General features: G+C 45.4%; 4 protein-coding genes across 8 annotated transcripts; 3 read left to right on the forward strand and 1 right to left on the reverse strand.

The window, feature by feature from the left end:
- The first annotated feature begins 528 nt into the window (after positions 1–528).
- Positions 529–2,458, forward strand: LOC119563408 (short-chain specific acyl-CoA dehydrogenase, mitochondrial). The gene is made up of 3 exons (XM_037876775.1): positions 529–657; positions 719–958; positions 1,288–2,458. The coding sequence occupies exons 1-3, from the start codon at positions 624–626 to the stop codon at positions 2,259–2,261; spliced, it is 1,248 nt and encodes a 415-aa protein (XP_037732703.1). The 5' UTR covers positions 529–623; the 3' UTR covers positions 2,262–2,458.
- A 559-nt stretch (positions 2,459–3,017) lies between these two features.
- On the forward strand, positions 3,018–7,693 carry LOC119555871 (conserved oligomeric Golgi complex subunit 1). 3 transcript variants are annotated; one of them, XM_037867536.1, is made up of 6 exons: positions 3,018–3,200; positions 3,266–3,948; positions 4,596–5,653; positions 5,715–6,380; positions 6,605–6,658; positions 7,342–7,693. In XM_037867536.1, exons 1-5 carry the CDS (start codon positions 3,067–3,069, stop codon positions 6,626–6,628), a joined length of 2,565 nt encoding a protein of 854 aa, XP_037723464.1. In that variant the 5' UTR covers positions 3,018–3,066; the 3' UTR covers positions 6,629–6,658; positions 7,342–7,693. The 3 variants fall into 3 exon arrangements, with proteins under 3 accessions (XP_037723464.1, XP_037723473.1, XP_037723456.1); XM_037867545.1 differs by having other exon boundaries at positions 6,605–6,667; positions 7,342–7,444; XM_037867528.1 differs by lacking the exon at positions 6,605–6,658 and having other exon boundaries at positions 3,019–3,200.
- On the reverse strand, positions 7,646–8,980 carry LOC119555890 (putative glycine-rich cell wall structural protein 1). Of its 3 annotated transcripts, none has more exons than XR_005219944.1 (2): positions 8,376–8,980; positions 7,646–7,897 (listed from the first exon to the last, which is right to left on the reverse strand). XR_005219944.1 is itself a non-coding variant. In XM_037867557.1 (2 exons), exons 1-2 carry the CDS (start codon positions 8,492–8,494, stop codon positions 7,739–7,741), a joined length of 240 nt encoding a protein of 79 aa, XP_037723485.1. In that variant the 5' UTR covers positions 8,495–8,637; the 3' UTR covers positions 7,646–7,738. The 3 variants fall into 3 exon arrangements, 1 of the variants encoding a protein (XP_037723485.1); XR_005219943.1 differs by having other exon boundaries at positions 7,646–8,058; positions 8,414–8,434; XM_037867557.1 differs by having other exon boundaries at positions 8,414–8,637.
- A 3,535-nt stretch (positions 8,981–12,515) lies between these two features.
- LOC119560195 (4-coumarate--CoA ligase 1) lies at positions 12,516–14,815 on the forward strand. The gene is made up of 5 exons (XM_037873561.1): positions 12,516–12,758; positions 12,820–13,027; positions 13,095–13,281; positions 13,347–13,463; positions 13,709–14,815. Exons 1-5 carry the CDS (start codon positions 12,618–12,620, stop codon positions 14,658–14,660), a joined length of 1,605 nt encoding a protein of 534 aa, XP_037729489.1. The 5' UTR covers positions 12,516–12,617; the 3' UTR covers positions 14,661–14,815.
- The last annotated feature ends 1,399 nt before the right edge of the window (positions 14,816–16,214 follow it).

Genomic DNA, 16,214 nt, shown 5'->3' on the forward strand with positions numbered 1-16,214 from the left:
AGTGGGTGTGTATCGGGTATTTGCATTCCTTAATTATTCAGCCGGTATCGGATATCAACAAGGTTCTTGGTGGATTCTGATTTCAAAAAACCATTGAACCGCTTTCCTTTTCTTTCCAACTGATCTTTAGCCCGGCTACTTGGTAATTTTACAAAGATAGCTTTAAAGCAAAAACTTTCGATTATGGAAGGAAGCCATATGCATATTCATAGTTAAAATTCTGTATATAAATTACAACAGCGTGCGCAGAGGGGTGTAAATTATAAAGAATAAAATACATATATAAATAAAAAATGTAAAAATACATTTCTTGAAAAATAAGGCTATGCGCTTGTGACCATTAAAGTACCTATTAAAATTTTGAAAGGCATACTATGCAATGGTTTTTAATTTATCTAACTAAACCATGAACGAAAATATAAAAAGCTTCCTCTTTTTTTCATTCTGCAAAACGATTTAAGCCCCCGAAACCCCCCATAGGCGCTCCCTTGGATTTCGGTTCTACTTATAAAAGCTGTTTCCCTCGGGTCTGTTGCGATCGGCTCTCTGACGAAAGCGAAAGCTGTGGAGAAAGCTCTAGCAACCTCGATCACAGCTGGTACTACGATCAGTTGGACGACGCAATGCAGCAGCTGATCAGAGTGGCGCGTACCTTGGGTGAGGAGCTGGGTGATTCACAACCACCTGGATGATCGATTTGCCGCCTTCCTCTTCGCAGGTCAACGATCGAGCGGCGCATGGAGTGTGCGGAGAATCGGAGGTGAGGACCGGGGAATCGCCTGCCTAGCCGCCCTCCCCGAGACCCACCAAATTCTACAGAAGACTTGCCGTGAGTTCGCCAATGCGGAACTGGCGCCTAAGGCCCGCCACCACGACCGAGAGGAGATCTATCCGGCGGAACAGGTCCGGCGCTTGGGGCAACTCGGTCTGATGGCGGTGACGGTACGGGAGGAGTACGGTGAGTACTGGATCACATATTTGCCTATCTCAAAAAAAAAAACAACCAAATATAATATAGAAATATTTATGTAATATACAAGATGCAAAATTTCATGGTAATACATTAAAATCATTTCGATATTTTAATTTTGGAATATAAACCTCAATGAAATTAATTTGGTATTGCTGTAACGCAGTCTAAAAGTATACGTAAAATCAATAAACTTATCTTGCCATTTTCAGTTTACTAAGTTATTGTCACTTTAAAAAGATTACATTATGTACCTTATACTTCTGAGATTTCTAACGCTCTTAATGATATCCAATAATCCATCTTAATCCTCGCAGGTGGTTCCGGACTGGACTACCAGGCCTACGCGATTGGCATGGAGGAGGTAGCTCGCGGTGACGCAGCCGTATCCATCGTGATGGGCGTGAATAACCTGTACCTGGGTGCAGTGCAGCAGCACGGAACGGAGGATCAGAAGCGGGACTTCCTGGTGCCATATACCCAAGGCGATCACATAGCTTTCTATGCATTATCGGAACCAGGAAACGGATCGGATGCAGGAGCTGCCAGCACTACGGCCAAGTTGGACGGGGAAAACTACATACTCAACGGCACCAAGGCCTGGATATCGAACTCCAAGGAGGCCAGCGGGGGAATCGTCTTCGCAACGGTGGACAAGTCTCTGAAGCACAAGGGAATCACTGCCTTCCTCACGCAGAAGGATGTTACAGGACTAACCATAGCCAAAAAGGAGAGCAAGATGGGCATGCGGGCCACGTCGACTTGCCAGCTTGTTCTGGAGGATGTCCAGGTGCCACAATCGGGGGTCCTTGGAACTCCAGGCGATGGCTTCAAGATCGCCATGCAGTCCCTGGACTGTGGAAGGATCGGAATTGCCGCCCAGGCTACGGGAATCGCTCAAGCTGCTCTGGAACTGGCCGTGGACTACTCGCAGAAGAGGGTGGCCTTCGGGAAGCAGCTGGCTCGGATGCAGCTCATCCAGCAGAAGCTGGCAGACATGGCCACTCGGGTCGAGACCTCCAGGCTGCTCACTTGGCGTGCCGCTTGGCTGAAGGACAACGGATTGCCCATCACCAAGGAGGCAGCCATGGCCAAGCTCCATGCCTCCGAGTCCGCCACTTTCTGCGCCCACCAGTGCATCCAGGTGCTGGGCGGGATGGGTTACACCACCGATCTACCCGCAGAGCTGTACTACCGAAACGCCCGAGTCACAGAGATATACGAGGGCACCTCGGAGATCCAAAGGATCGTCATTGCCAACGCTGTGCTCCGGGAATTGGGCAGCGAGTGATTTGTGGTCCCTGCCCGACAAACCAGAATTTTTGCATTTACTCTCGTTTGATAAAGCATTGCTAAGCAGCTTATATACCATTAGTAAATACTCTTAAACGTTTATATTAATTTCTGCCACATAACCATTTCTGCCACAACGAAACATATACTAAAACAAATTGAATATGATATAAAAATATGTTGATAAAACTTAAATCTGGTCTACGCTTCTTAAGCCGTTTCATTTATTTATAACTAATTAAACTTTTCTTCGATTTTTAAAAAACAACAGCAAGAATGCTACCACTTAAGGTTAACAGGGGAATTGTAAATTGACTAATGACATTTAGCAACAGATTGCCGAAATTTAAAAAAATTATAAAATTAAATTTACAATAAATATTTATTAACAATATGGTTAGACTTGTCAAGTCGGGAAATTTTAAGCAAAGAAATATATTTCAAATTTTTGGCGCCAGCGCGCTAGTGTGACCAAATCAGTTTTTCTCTTGATTTAATAGGGAAATAAAGGTGGTTTTTAAAACGTGTTGCCGAAACAGCGGAAATTGGAAGATTTTTTATAAGGCATTCTGCCAAATTGTAAATAAAAGCTTGTTTTTATAGTTATATATTTTTATGGAATACAGTTGTTCTTATTATTAAGATTTGTTTTTATATTGCTGCAAAATTGAACTCCTTAATTTCCCGCTAAAGGTTCCTTTTCCCGCCAAAGGCGGCCAGCACTAAATGGTTTAAGGTAAATTGCACCGTCTGGTCACACTGCTATTTGTTTTTGTTTAACAAATATATAATTTTACGGATAAATGACGGCCAATTTGTTGAACCTGAACGTGGACACGCTGTTCGAGCAGCACAGCGTGTCCGAGATCGACGCGGTGCACAAGAAGATCCAGTCGGTGGTGGAGAACAAGCGCGAGGAGCTGCGCACTCATGTCGGGTTAGTGATGTGGCACATCCGGAATACAGAACGACCACCTAAAGTATTGCTCTTTTATCCCTCAGGGAGCGGTACCGGGACCTCCTTCAGGCTGCTGACACCATTGCGGCCATGCAGACGTCGGCGGGCACGCTCATGGAGCAAGTGCGTCACGTCCAGGCCAACTGCCGCAGCCTCAACGAGCAGCAGCTCCTGGGCTTCCAGTCCACCACGAATCCGAGTCCCAAGGAGGCGGCTCTGCAGCAAAGGAATGCCGGCAAGAAGCTGCAGACCTACTACGGCACCATGGCCCAGATCAAGCTGCTCACCGCCCTGCCGGAACTGATTTGGACGCACCTGGACAACGACCGCTTCTACGCCGCCACCGAGCTGTTTATCTTCAGCCGGCACATTAGCACCGGCTTGCAGTTGGATGGGCAAAGTGCACTGATGCAGAAACTGCCGGTGGCCCGCAAGCAGTGGGAGATCCTACGTCCCTTCCACGTCACCATCAAGCAGGCCGTGCTGGCAGCCCTGGAAAGGGAAGAACTGCTTCCCGAAATGGCCGTGGACTGCCTGCAGAGCCTCCTCCTGCTGGACAAAAGCGACCTCAGTGCTGTCCTTAAGACATTTTTGAGTCTGCGCTCTTCCGCCTTTCTGAACTGCCTGCAGAGCAGGCCTTCGGAGCCAAGACGCGTCAAGGATCGCATCCTGGCCAGCTTGAGCGTGCTCAACAGCACTGTGGAGCTGCTGGATAAGTGCCTGCTAGGTGAGATACTGTTTATTGACGTAGTCTGTAGAATAGACAAACAAGCATTGAGAGAATGAAGATTATGAGGAGGCCCCATTGAAACTGGCCACTGGCTGAGGAAATATCCCCACTCTGGATTGCCTCGACTGCCCTGTAATGCATGATGGTAATCATTGGCTGGGGACTCGAAGACCTGATCCCACAAGCCTCCAACAGATCGTCGATGTAACTCGACCTATGAGGCATACAAGTGACGAAGTCCGTTTTTCCCAGGCTGACCAGCGTGGAGTTCTTGTCAATGCCGTCGAAGCACTGGAACTCAGTTCCATTTGTGGGCCAAAGGGCGCGACAGTGCTTCGTCGCGCGATTGTGGAAGAGCACGACATAAGTGCTAGGCTGTTTGTCAAGAAAGTAGATTCCAAAGAAATCGCCGCTCTTGATGCGACTGTCCTGGGACTTGGCCTCCAACTTGGTGGTGTACTTGTTAGAGCAAAGAAGTCGCAAGGCTCCTTTTATTTCAACGCCACAACGTCTGGCTATTTTTAAAGACGAGTCTGACATTTTGTTTTGATATAGTATCAGTTAAAAATCTATAGCTGAAAATATTCTATCTAAGCCTACTTATTGTCCTCTTTGAGTTATTTAAAATATTTTCTCTCTTACAGGTGATAGTCTTCTCTTTACCCGCCTGGCGGACTGCGCCTCCTCCACCTGTCCACCCAGTATTAACCGGATGGAAAGCAGCGAGCGTCAGCTGGCTCATCTTTTGCCTGATATCATCGCCGGCTTTAAGCCGCAATTTGAGGTTCCTCAGCTAACACCGGAACAAATTGGCTCCGCACTCCAACAGTGGCTAGATAAGATGAACGCCCTGGCAGCGGCGCACCTGCAGCAGGTCTTCGCCCTAGTTAGCAACATGCAGACCATTCAGGACATTAAGTCGGCAGCCAGGACTAATGGCCGGCCGGATTTCGTTCGTTTGGAACAGCAGCTGCATCTGAAGCACAGCCAGTTGGACTTCTACGTCCGGAAGTACGTTCCACTGATCAACGCCAGAGTGCGGGAGATCATCCGCAGCAGTTGGGCGGCGGCCATGAAGCAGACCTACGAACAGGTGCTCTTGCTCATCGAAGCCGGGCAATCGCAGGCACCGCAACAAATTTGGCGGGAACAGAGCGACGATCTGCCCTTAAGCTTGGCGGCGGCGCTTAGCGATCAACCAAAGAGGCTGGCCAATCGGACAAAGGGTTACGATGGCGCCACAATGGAGCTGTGTAAACGTTTCGACTCTCAGCTAGCTGATATTGTCCAGGAGCTCAATGTTATGCTTCAGGAGCAGACGACGCGGGCAGAGGACAAAGACGCCCTCATTCAGTTCCTGCGCGAGACGGCCGAGGAGCAGCTGACAGAGTATCTGACCAACCTGAAGGGTCTACAGCTTAGGGAGCGCCCTGCTCTGCTGCTTGCTTTGCGCATTAGTCTGGCCCTGGTGGAACTTTGTCCCAACTTAAAGCTCTGCTTCTGCCAGCCTTCAAGTTGGCGGCAGTGGACTGACAACTTGGCAGGAGTGGGCATTGAAAACTGGCAGCGCATTTGCGGCTTGATTGAAGAGGAGATGCTATCCTTCTGGCTGCTCATCGTTGATGACGTGCTGGCCGGACACAATTGCGAGGAAAAGCTGCCGAAAGTTATAAACCATGAAGTAGTTCTTAGCGATTTTGCGGTAATTAAAAAAAATGTTTTTAAATTTGTGTCTAAGGTAACTAATTGAATCTCTTATACAGCTTTGGCAGACCTTGACACTGGAGCAGCGAGACGAGGACCAGGAGCAGAGTGTTCAGTCCACCATTCGCATTCCCAGTCAGCCACGTCTTTCTCTGCAAACATATCTTCATCAGTTGATTCAAGCATTGAACGAGGCTGTTCCTCAAACATTGCCACCCAAAGTATTGCAAGCCTTTATCCAGCGGTTACTAGGAAAACTGCTTTCCCATTACGATGGATTGGCCCAGGCGGAGTGCACCAAATCCACCCAGAACATTGCTCTGCAACTGTACTTTGATCTGAAGTTCCTGGAACGCGTGTTTGGCGTAACACGCGAGGAGCGGGCCATTTTTGACCAGATTCACGCGCAGCAGAACAAGTTGCGCGATTGCATTGATCCTTTTGATTTCGAGCTATTTGCCGAGCACATAACTGCGCATGTTACAAGAGCTGCTGGCCGTCTTCAGGGCGAACTGGGAGTGCTGACACCCTCGACAGCTGCTTTAAGTCAGGGCACAACGGCAGCCACTTCATTGGCCCATGAAGCAGATCCCAATGTGCTGTGCCTCAGCTCATCCGGATCCACGTCGCTCTGGTTCCCCCTACTGCCCATTGTGATGCCACAAGCAACCGGAAGAGTTACTGGCATCGAACGGAAATCCGTCACCCAAGAGCCTGCTGAGAAAGTGAGTGAAAGGGTAAAGATATATGAAGCGGGCGGGGCTCACTTCAAAAATAATATTTTAATTTCGGTTTGCTTACATATTACAGTTTTCAAAACTTAAATTATCTGTTTATTTATCACCAGAATAAGCATAAAAAGAGAGCCCCCAGCCCCGAGAGATATCTTATTATACCTTATACAATCTTTATCGAGTTGTAATTGTGTGTTCCTATGTTTCTTTCCTAGGATTTCTATCGATTGCAACCCTAAGTCAGTAGTTTCAACATTTGCTCTGGTTGGGTAGGAATGGTATTTTCATAGTTGATATTTTGTTATCACTTCTCGTTTGCATGCTGCATGATAATACTTGTTTACCCAATACTCACTTAGACTGAGAACTTCCCCCTTTGCTCTTATTAGATGCTTCATTTCCGAATTTGGAAACCTCTTCAAACTGAAGCATCAGTTTAATTAAACTAATTTGGTCCATCCAGCAATAAATAAACCAGAATGCCGCAAGACAAATTTTAATTAGGTGCAACTTTTCGCCGAACCCCTCCCTAACCGCCCCACTTGTCTCCACTTCCCCATCGCCCGCAAGTGCTTGGCGAAAGTTTCGCCTGAAACCCAAACCGAAATTGCCAAGTGGATGGCCAGAACATCGGCAGAATGATTGTGTATATATTATGAACGCGTGTGCGAGTGCCTTAGATGCTAATTAATGAATCGCTGCAATTATTGAAATCAAATCGCTGGGCAAATGTTAATTTATGGCAGTGGCTACTTGGCCGTTACTCGCATGTTTTGTAATTAGCTGCGATCTCCGCCGGTATAAATCGTTCTCTAATTATATCTGCTTTTGCGTTTGCTGTTTGTAGCTAGCCATGAATCTGAGACTCCAACCGCAAATTAACAGATTAATCAGACGAACTACCAATTAATAGTCCTAGTTAATTAATAACACTTCTCTTTATCACCCCTAGATGGCGACAACGACACCGACCAGGAAGTCGGGGGGCAATGGTGCCCGGAAGGGAGATACTGGCAAATCCAAATCCAGCGCAGCATCCTTTTTCGGAATGTCCCAGGAGTGGTTTCGCTAGAGGAGTCGAGTCAAGTGGCCTGTGAAGTGCATCCGAGTGGAACACGGAATACGGATGGGAACGGAAACACCACTCTTTCTACCGTTCCATTGCTAAACCAAGCATTAAAAATGTTTAACCTGTATCCAAACATATTTGTTAGCCAGGCGGCCACCGCCAAATTATTGTAAGAGAGCCAGTCACATACATTATGGATACATAAACCCTGATATCACTTTTAATTTCAACTTAACTCTAAATTTGTAATTTTTAATGCGCTTTGATGTTGCCACCGTTGCTATTTCTTGCCTCCTTTCTTGCCTCCGCCTGCGGCTGCCTTTTGGTCCTGTCCTTTCTTGGCACCACCTTTGTCACCGCCGCCTCCATCGCCGCCTTTGTTTTTATTTCCGGATCCGCCTCCGCCGCCACCTCCGCCACCGCCACCGCCTCCTTTTTTCTGTGGCCAAAGAAACACGAAAAGATTTCTCTTTGAGCTGGGACTGAGCAAATAACGAGCCACGGTTGTTTAAAGTTGCGCAGCAAAGTCAGTAAATGAGAAAAAGGTTAGTTGTGCCGGTATTGCATTGGGTTGGCCATGAGTCCAAAGGGCTACACGTTCTTTAATTACATTCAAAGTGAATTATTACTTCCGTTGGTCACATAAAAATAATGTAATAATTATTTCTTCAAAAATGTATAATGGAAGTCAATATTAAATAATACATATTCATTTTGATGCCCAATAACTTAGCACTGTTTTGAAAAAGTATCTATGAAATGTGGGAATTTTTTAAAGAAACTGTAAATCTGGTTAACATGGTCAAGTTTATAACTAGCTACTAAAAAGGTTATAATGAAATATCTGGGGTAAATCTGTTGGGACTGAGGCAAACTAAATAAGCACTAGGCTGAAGATTATAAGTAGTTAGACTCACAATTAGTACGCAAGTTGCATAACACAAATATTGCTTACATTGCCGCCGCCGCCTCCTCCACCCCCTCCACCACCTCCTCCTCCTCCTCCGCCGCCGCCGCCTCCTTTGTTTTTACCCATTCTATCAACTTCTCAGGACGGCAATTATTAAATTTATTTGGTTTAGTTTCTGGGACTTGCTGTTGGTTTTCGGCTAGAGCAAACTTTAGCCGCAGCTGGCAAATTGCAACTAATAAGCATCCCCATTGCCGCAAAGCGAAATGCATGAAATTGAATCATTTGGCCAGAAAAAGAAGGCCGAAATAAACGTTGAGAGCAAAACACAAAATGCGCAACAGTCGGAAGGCAGAAAGCGGAAGGGTTTTTTGGGATGAGATGGGGTGGGGGGTACGGCTGGGGTTTTGGCCCCGGGTAGAGCAGACCTGGCTGCAATGGCCAACGGCTCTTAACCAATTTAATCATCAGCCTCGCTCCTCTCTCTGCGGCCGGAAGAAATGGGAAGTGTTTCTCTCGCGGCGACCGTTGGCTTATTTTGTAGAGCTTCCCCCCAGCTATTTGGCACCTTTTTTCCGATTCTGTTTCGGTTTCTGCATTTGCATTTGGCCATATCCGCCCATGGCCGTGGCATTGACATTGGCCACCTCTCGCATTTCTGGTCGTTTTGTGGTCGATGGAAGGCAATACGTCGCTAATCCCACGGCTCAGTCGCGAATCCCACGGATACAGAGAATGCAACAAGACGGTATTTATAGATGCAACGAGAAACGACATAGATAGCCTGGGCTAAGAGAGATTTGGGGGATTTCAATGGGAAAAAATGGGCATAGGGCGATTGAAAGCGTTAATGCATTCAGGCAGAATTGCTTAAATTATGTGGATGTATAAGGGATAACAGAATCGATGATGGGTTTTAATAAAAAATGGGAAGAAATTGAATTGCAAATTATAAATAGCTAACAGCTATCCAATAAAAGTTCATTACTTTTAATTTAAGTTTTTTTTACCTTTCAAGTCTTTTTTGATCTATAGGACTATATTCATGATGAATAATTGTGTAACCACTTTAGGAATTCTTCATGATGTGAGTTGTTAAGTTTGTGTAACACATATTTTTCCTGCAAACTTTAAAATAAATTCAATAACTTTAATACCTAAAGGTCACCGTGCTGATTTTCCATGCAGCTTTTGTTTTAATTACTATACCAGTACACCAGTTGGATGCCTAATTGGAATGGAATACATTTAACGGCTTTCCACCTGCCTGCGTTCTAAAGAAAACTGTCCGAGTCTGAGTTTCTTCATATGCTAATTACAGTTATCAAAAAGTTTCTCTGTCGCTGCCACCGGACACTGGAAACTCAATGCATACATAATGAGTTTCTCTACTTTTCCTGCAGCTTCTCGTCAGACATCCCCCATTTTGCCCCAAACAGATGTTGGAAAATGGAGGGGGAAGAATAGATTGGACACCAGTCGGTGTCAGCTAATTAAATTAGATGTTTTATATATACTACATAGATACGGCTCACCTTAAGGGAAACCGATATGACCAGATGAAAATGAAAGCACCAAACCGAGGAGAACTCAACAAGTCGAAATCTGCACATGGCAACGAGCCTGGAACCGAATTAGAAGTGAAAAGTATGAAATAAGCTCATAAAACGACGTTCACACATGGACCTGGAAGGGATTTCGATGAGGGGATGAGGATGAGGATGACCCGTATCCGGAGGCGAGGCCAACAAAGTCGCAAGTCCGGACATTCGCTGCAGGTGTGGTGGGCGAAACTTGCACCTGAGAGATAGAAACCGTTCCCGAACTGGACGCACCGGACGGACACTTTGAATTTAAGCGAAATGGGCGGACTTTCTGGGACTGGCTAAATACATACGCAAGGGCAAGAGAGATAGCCGGGATAAGTAAGGAGCTGGCTCTGTAAAAGTGCGGAACTTTAATTAAGTTTTGGTTCTCCCAGCTGACTGACATCTTGAATTACAAATGAAAAACTTGTGTGCAGCAGCAGAAGGAAAAGCAGCCAAAGGAAATGGGCCAAAAAGAAGCGACACGGAAAAGGGCAGAAATAAAAAAAAATGTATATAAGGGAAAAGAAAGAAAAGTGAGTGAAAAACCAGGGAAAACCAGTGCATAATAACACACTGAACTGGCAGAGGTGGGGCTGCAGCAAAAAGCAGTTCCTGCAACAGAATGCGAATAAGTTGCACAGCCAGCAATTCACGGAGAGAAAATAGAGGAAAGTAGAACCACTGGGCGGGAAACCCAAACAACTACCTTAGCCAGTTAGCCAGTTGGCGAGTTAGCTAGTTAGCCGCTATAAGAATACCCAACTCGCTGGGGCCGCGAATATCTTTCAACTGGCCGGCCCTTAAAGTACGGGTATCCCAAAAATCGAACAAGAGCCGCAGCGACAAAAATAGTTTCATTCATGGCAATTCAAGAAATTTTGACCGCCAAAGTCTAACTACGGAATACCCTTAGATAAACCTGTGCCTGATAATCGGCATTCCAGTTCCTCTGATTATAGGTAATTCCCGCCCATAATGACGATAGTTTTTGCTCTGGAAAATTAATTCTCCACTTCAAGTCATAGCCCGATAAGATTACTTCGAGCCAAATCAAAGTGCAGTGACTGTCGGGTACATAAGTCACCAGGGAAACCTTATCGAAAGCCCATCAAGCCATCCCCAGTAAGCCAAAACTGCGAGCAGGGGCTTAGTTCCCAGGCACTTATTTTGTAATTGCCCATATGGACAATAATTACTGCCCACCTAGATTTTAATGTTTTTGATTTGAAGATAATTTGATCATCCGATCGTTGTAATAACCTGATTAATACTACTGCCTTACGCTGTAAATCTAAAAATATTAATTGTAATCTGTGCATAATATAATTCCCATTGTATTATCAAGGAACCTATATAAGCAGGAGTTTTATAAAATAAATTGTAGGTGGAAATATCATCATCTCAGCAAATGTGGATATCTTTAAATTTAATTTAAAGTTTAGTATTATTCCTAATTACTTGGATTGAACATCTATGCTGAGTGTCTTTTACCGAACCTATGTATATACTTGGCTAGGTAAAAACCACTGCTGGTTAAGGGCAACCACAGGTCTGCTGTAACCGGAACTTCATCCACAGCTGAACTTCATCATCGGCAGCCTTGCCACAGAATTGGGTTTTAGTTCACGTGCCACCGGGAACGGAAAGTTGATTTTCTCTGCCGGCTGCCATTGCTGGAAAATCAGGAAACAGATGTTTGCAAATATCTTGCGAGCGAACTTTTTCGCCAAGGTATTTAAATAACGTTTTCGCTGCACCAACTTTTTGTCAGCCGCAGCGCAGAAAAACGGGGAAATAAAAGGCAAAAATGTAAGGAAAGCTTTGAGAGCTGGCCAAAAGAAAACCCATTCAATTTCGTTGAATTGGGTAGATTTCGTTTGAGGGAATTTCCTGAATTATCATGGCTCTGTTGAATGGGATATCATGTCGTATTCATATCGAAAAGCCGGCTAAATATACTTTGCAATAGCCCCAACACTTTAAGAGCTCGTGTGGATATCGATAATCCGCTGGTGACTAATTAAAATGTTGGAAAAAAATGCTCAAACTTTCCATTCCGTTTCCTCGTGATACGCGTGATACGCAATTGAAAGTCAGAAGGTATTCCCGGTTCAAGGTCCAAAGATCATTTACCGAGTTTTAGATATTCCATAAAAGAGCTCCGGGGTGTTTGTTGTATATTTTTGTTATTATATTTATTTATTACGTAGTAAAGGCTGAGGTGTTTGTTTATTTATATGGCCTGACAATACTTTCTTTCCCTGATATCCCATTGCTTAAAGCCCTCAGATATGGGTGGATCCAAAAACCGGAAGGAAGATAAAAAATTCAAGCAATTAGGGATGGTGGATGTCATTAACCGGGAATTGGCGAAAATTAAATCACCCTTATCACGACTGAGGACACCCTTCAATTAAAGAACCAAAATCACGCTATCAGATTAGTTTCAATAAATATATGCATAGATGGCACTCGTGTGGTCAACTTTGGTCAATGCCTTTTATCTTTCATTCATACCTTGCACTTAACGTAGGCCATGCTTATCGGCCCCAGATAAGCCCCTTGGGGATCCGCGTCTTTATAAGTAGCCTTCCAAGCGAATAGTCCCTCAGATAGTGGCCGATCTTCCGGGTGCGCATTCTAACTTTACTGCAGCGAAAATGTCCAAGTTACCGTGTAGCTACGATGCGGAGAACAAGATCTGGAAGGGTATTCCGCAGAACAACCCCTTCAAGCCGGAGACCTCCCTAGGTCGCATCATCTTCAAGAACATGAGGAACTGGCCCAAGAACGTGTGCCAGGTGAGTGAAATGGAAAGGATAGGAAAGAAAAGGACCTCCCTAATGGCAAGTGGATCCTCAGATTTCGGACACCGAGGGCGTGGAAGTCACCTATGGGCAGGCTCTCACCTGGGCCATTCGCATCGCCCAGCACCTGAAAAGCCGCGGTCTGGACCACAAGGATATCATCGGCATCTCCGCCAGGAACACCACCTACGTTATGCCCATAGCCGTGGCCTGTTTCTTCCATGGCACACCCTTCCAGTCGGCGAACCCGATCCTCGAAGAATGTACGTATTATCTACAGAAAGTTCATGGATTTAAGTGTATAGATTATATAATATTTCCCTTCTTTAGCCACTCTCAAGCACTTGTATAACATCTCGAAGCCCAAGATCATCTTCACCGATGCTGATCACTATGACAAATTGTACTCGGCCACTAGCGAATTCAAGCCGGAGATTATTCTAACCACAGGAGCTAAGGATGGTGTCCTCAGCATTCAGGATCTGCTGCATCCGACCAAGACGGAGTTTTTCTATCAGTGAGTGTGGCATATGGAATACCTCTATGGATCCAGGGTATTTAATGAACTATGATGTCCTCTAGGCCCACACCGCTGAAGGAAGGACCCAAGCAAACCGTCGCCATCCTCACCTCATCGGGAACCACTGGAATGCCCAAGGCTGTGTGCATTTCCAATGATATTCTCTCCCAAGAGACTATGTAAGTTTCTTATAATTCTATAATAAAGTTTGTAATTCTGTAATAATTGGTAATATACTATCGCTTAACTAGATAACGTATATGAAAGTGTGTAAAGAGAAAATTATTTAAACATATTATTAAAAACTCTTATCATTCTTCTACACAGAATTTATATTTTATGGATTCTTAGTTTTGAATGGATAGCTTTGTATATATAAAGTATAGATAATTCTTATTAATGCTCCCCTATTCTATTTATTTAGCTTCGTTAATGCCTACGACACCATCTTCATTTCGGCCAGTCTGGACTGGATCACTGGGCTGTGGGCCACCATCTTCAGCGCGGTGAACGGATGCACCCGGATCATCAGCAGCAAGCCCTTCGCCGCCGAGTACTTCGTGTACCTGGTGAGCAAGTACGGCATTACGTACGCCCTGATCCCGCCGGAGCACTGCTGCTCCCTGCTGGACTGTCCCACCGCCACGCCGGAGAAGATGGGCAGCCTGACGAAGTTGAACTTCGGAGGCGGCCGCATGACCCAGGCCACCGTGGAGAGGATCAAGAAGCTGGCCCCCAATGGAGTCCTGAATTCCTCCTACGGCATGACGGAGGTGGGCTTCATAGTGTTCAACCATGGGCATCTGAAGCTGACGGCTGCTGGCAACCCACTGCCCGGAATTCAGGTGAAGATCGTGGACGACGATGGCAACAAACTGGGGGCCAACCAGACGGGCGAGATCATTGTGTACAACGGCTTCAACTGGAACGGATACCTCGCCGATCCGGTGGCCACCAAGGAGATGCAGGACGAGGAGGGCTGGTTTCACACTGGCGACATGGGATACTTCGACGAGGACGACTACCTGTACATGACGGACCGCAAGAAGGAGGTGCTCAAGTGGAAGGGTCTGCAGTTGTGGCCCGCCGAGTTGGAGGCCGTGATCGACGAGCTGCCGGAGGTGAAGCGGGTGTGCGTGATCGGGGTGTACGATGAGACCCAGGGGGATGTACCCGGAGCATTGGTTGTGCGGGAGGATAACGCCACCCTGACTGCCCAGCAGGTGATCGATCACGTGGCCAAGAGGCTGCCCGACACCCAGAAGCAGCTGCGCGCCGGCGTCCAGTTCGCGGATGAGATTCCCCAGAACCACAACGGCAAGGCCGTCCGCCGATATGCCCGCGATCTCTTCGTTGCCCTGTCCAAGAAGAACTGAGCTCTGTGAAATGGCTCTGCCTGAATTCGGAATAATTTAGCCTTTATTAAGTTTGTTAAGTTAGGGAAATCCTCTGTTTTCTGTTCATTTCGTTTCGTTTTAATTTGTCTTTTAATTTAAATAATGCCTGCTAAAAGGCGTCCACCTCCTTCGCTTCTCAGAATAATGTCACTGTGCACTTATCAAATAAAGAAAATGCTGAAGTATAAGATTTAATATTTCTCTGGTATGTTAGGGGTTTCTTTTTTGGACTGAAAAACAAATCCCTCGCAGTTATTTATATCAAATACACCTCCCATATTTCCTGGGTCAAGGGCACATCACAAAACCCATTGAAATACCCTTATCCCCAGGAACATTCTAAAAACAATTGCCGACAACATTTGATTAACTTTGCCATCCCATCAATTTGGTTATAAAAATATTGTGTGTGCTTGGGCGGGAATTTGGGCCATAACTCAACTGGAATTGTGTCGCTGTTTCTTTATGGCTAAACACTTTCATTGGGCAAACAAAGAATTGCCATTTTGCGTCAAGTGCCGTGACTCCTGCTCCTCCCATCGAGTAAAAAATCATTTTATTTAGTCATAAAAATCGCACGCATAGAATTGGCCAGGGGAGCAGTTTAGGTGGGGGTTACGGGTGCCAAATCACGGGGGACGCACAAAAAGAAGCTTTTCACGAAATTAAAGGTAAATAAAATGTTTATGAGTGGAGAGCAAGCGCTCATATGATTTCACATTCGATTGAATAACATTTACACACGCAAGCGGGCGCCACGCAAAGGATGCGCAATCTGTGCCCGGATCTCAATCCTCCGGTTCTCCGGTCCCCTTGAATCCCTGGATCCCTAGAATTCGCGGAGGATGAGGGGATAGCAATAGCAGGCACCCAAAGACGGGCAATAAATTCAAACATGTGCACATAAATTTTTATTTCGATTTGCTGAGCCGCTGTCAGTGGTGTCCTTCCCCGCATCCTTGCTGCCTCCGCCCCCTCCCCCTCCCCGCTCTCCATTCGGTTTTATGAACTGTGAATATGCGCATGATGAAGTTGCCAAAGGATCTCGGCGGAAGTGAATCGTTCGGCATGCGGTTCACTCACTGTGCGTGTGTGTGTTTGTGGGTGCCCGTCAAAAGGGGCGGCTGCAGAAGGGGTCAGGAGTCAGGGGTGGGGGCGTGACGAACGTCAACGGCATCACAAATTATTGCATCTCGGTTTTCCGGAAATGTAAATGGGCAAAATGCTTTACTTATTGAAAATATATTATGGTGTTTTGACACCTTTTATCTAATAATAACATGACAATTATTATTAATAAATGATAATCAAATTTGTATCATTGTGAATTTTGATTAAAATATAATCTTATCTTAATGTTTATATTATAAAAAAAATATTTTTAACTTTTTTTGAAACTTAAAAAGTCTGTTTATTCATGATTTGTATGTTTTCTTCACTGTGTAGATATTAAAAATTGTTTTTTATAAGAACTAAAAAGTACCCTGGATAATAATGGTATTATTCTTTTAGTCGTACTAATACTTACATTCT

The sequence above is a fragment of the Drosophila subpulchrella genome, chromosome 3R, assembly GCF_014743375.2.
Source record: "Drosophila subpulchrella strain 33 F10 #4 breed RU33 chromosome 3R, RU_Dsub_v1.1 Primary Assembly, whole genome shotgun sequence".
NCBI classification, from domain to species: Eukaryota; Metazoa; Arthropoda; class Insecta; order Diptera; family Drosophilidae; genus Drosophila; species Drosophila subpulchrella.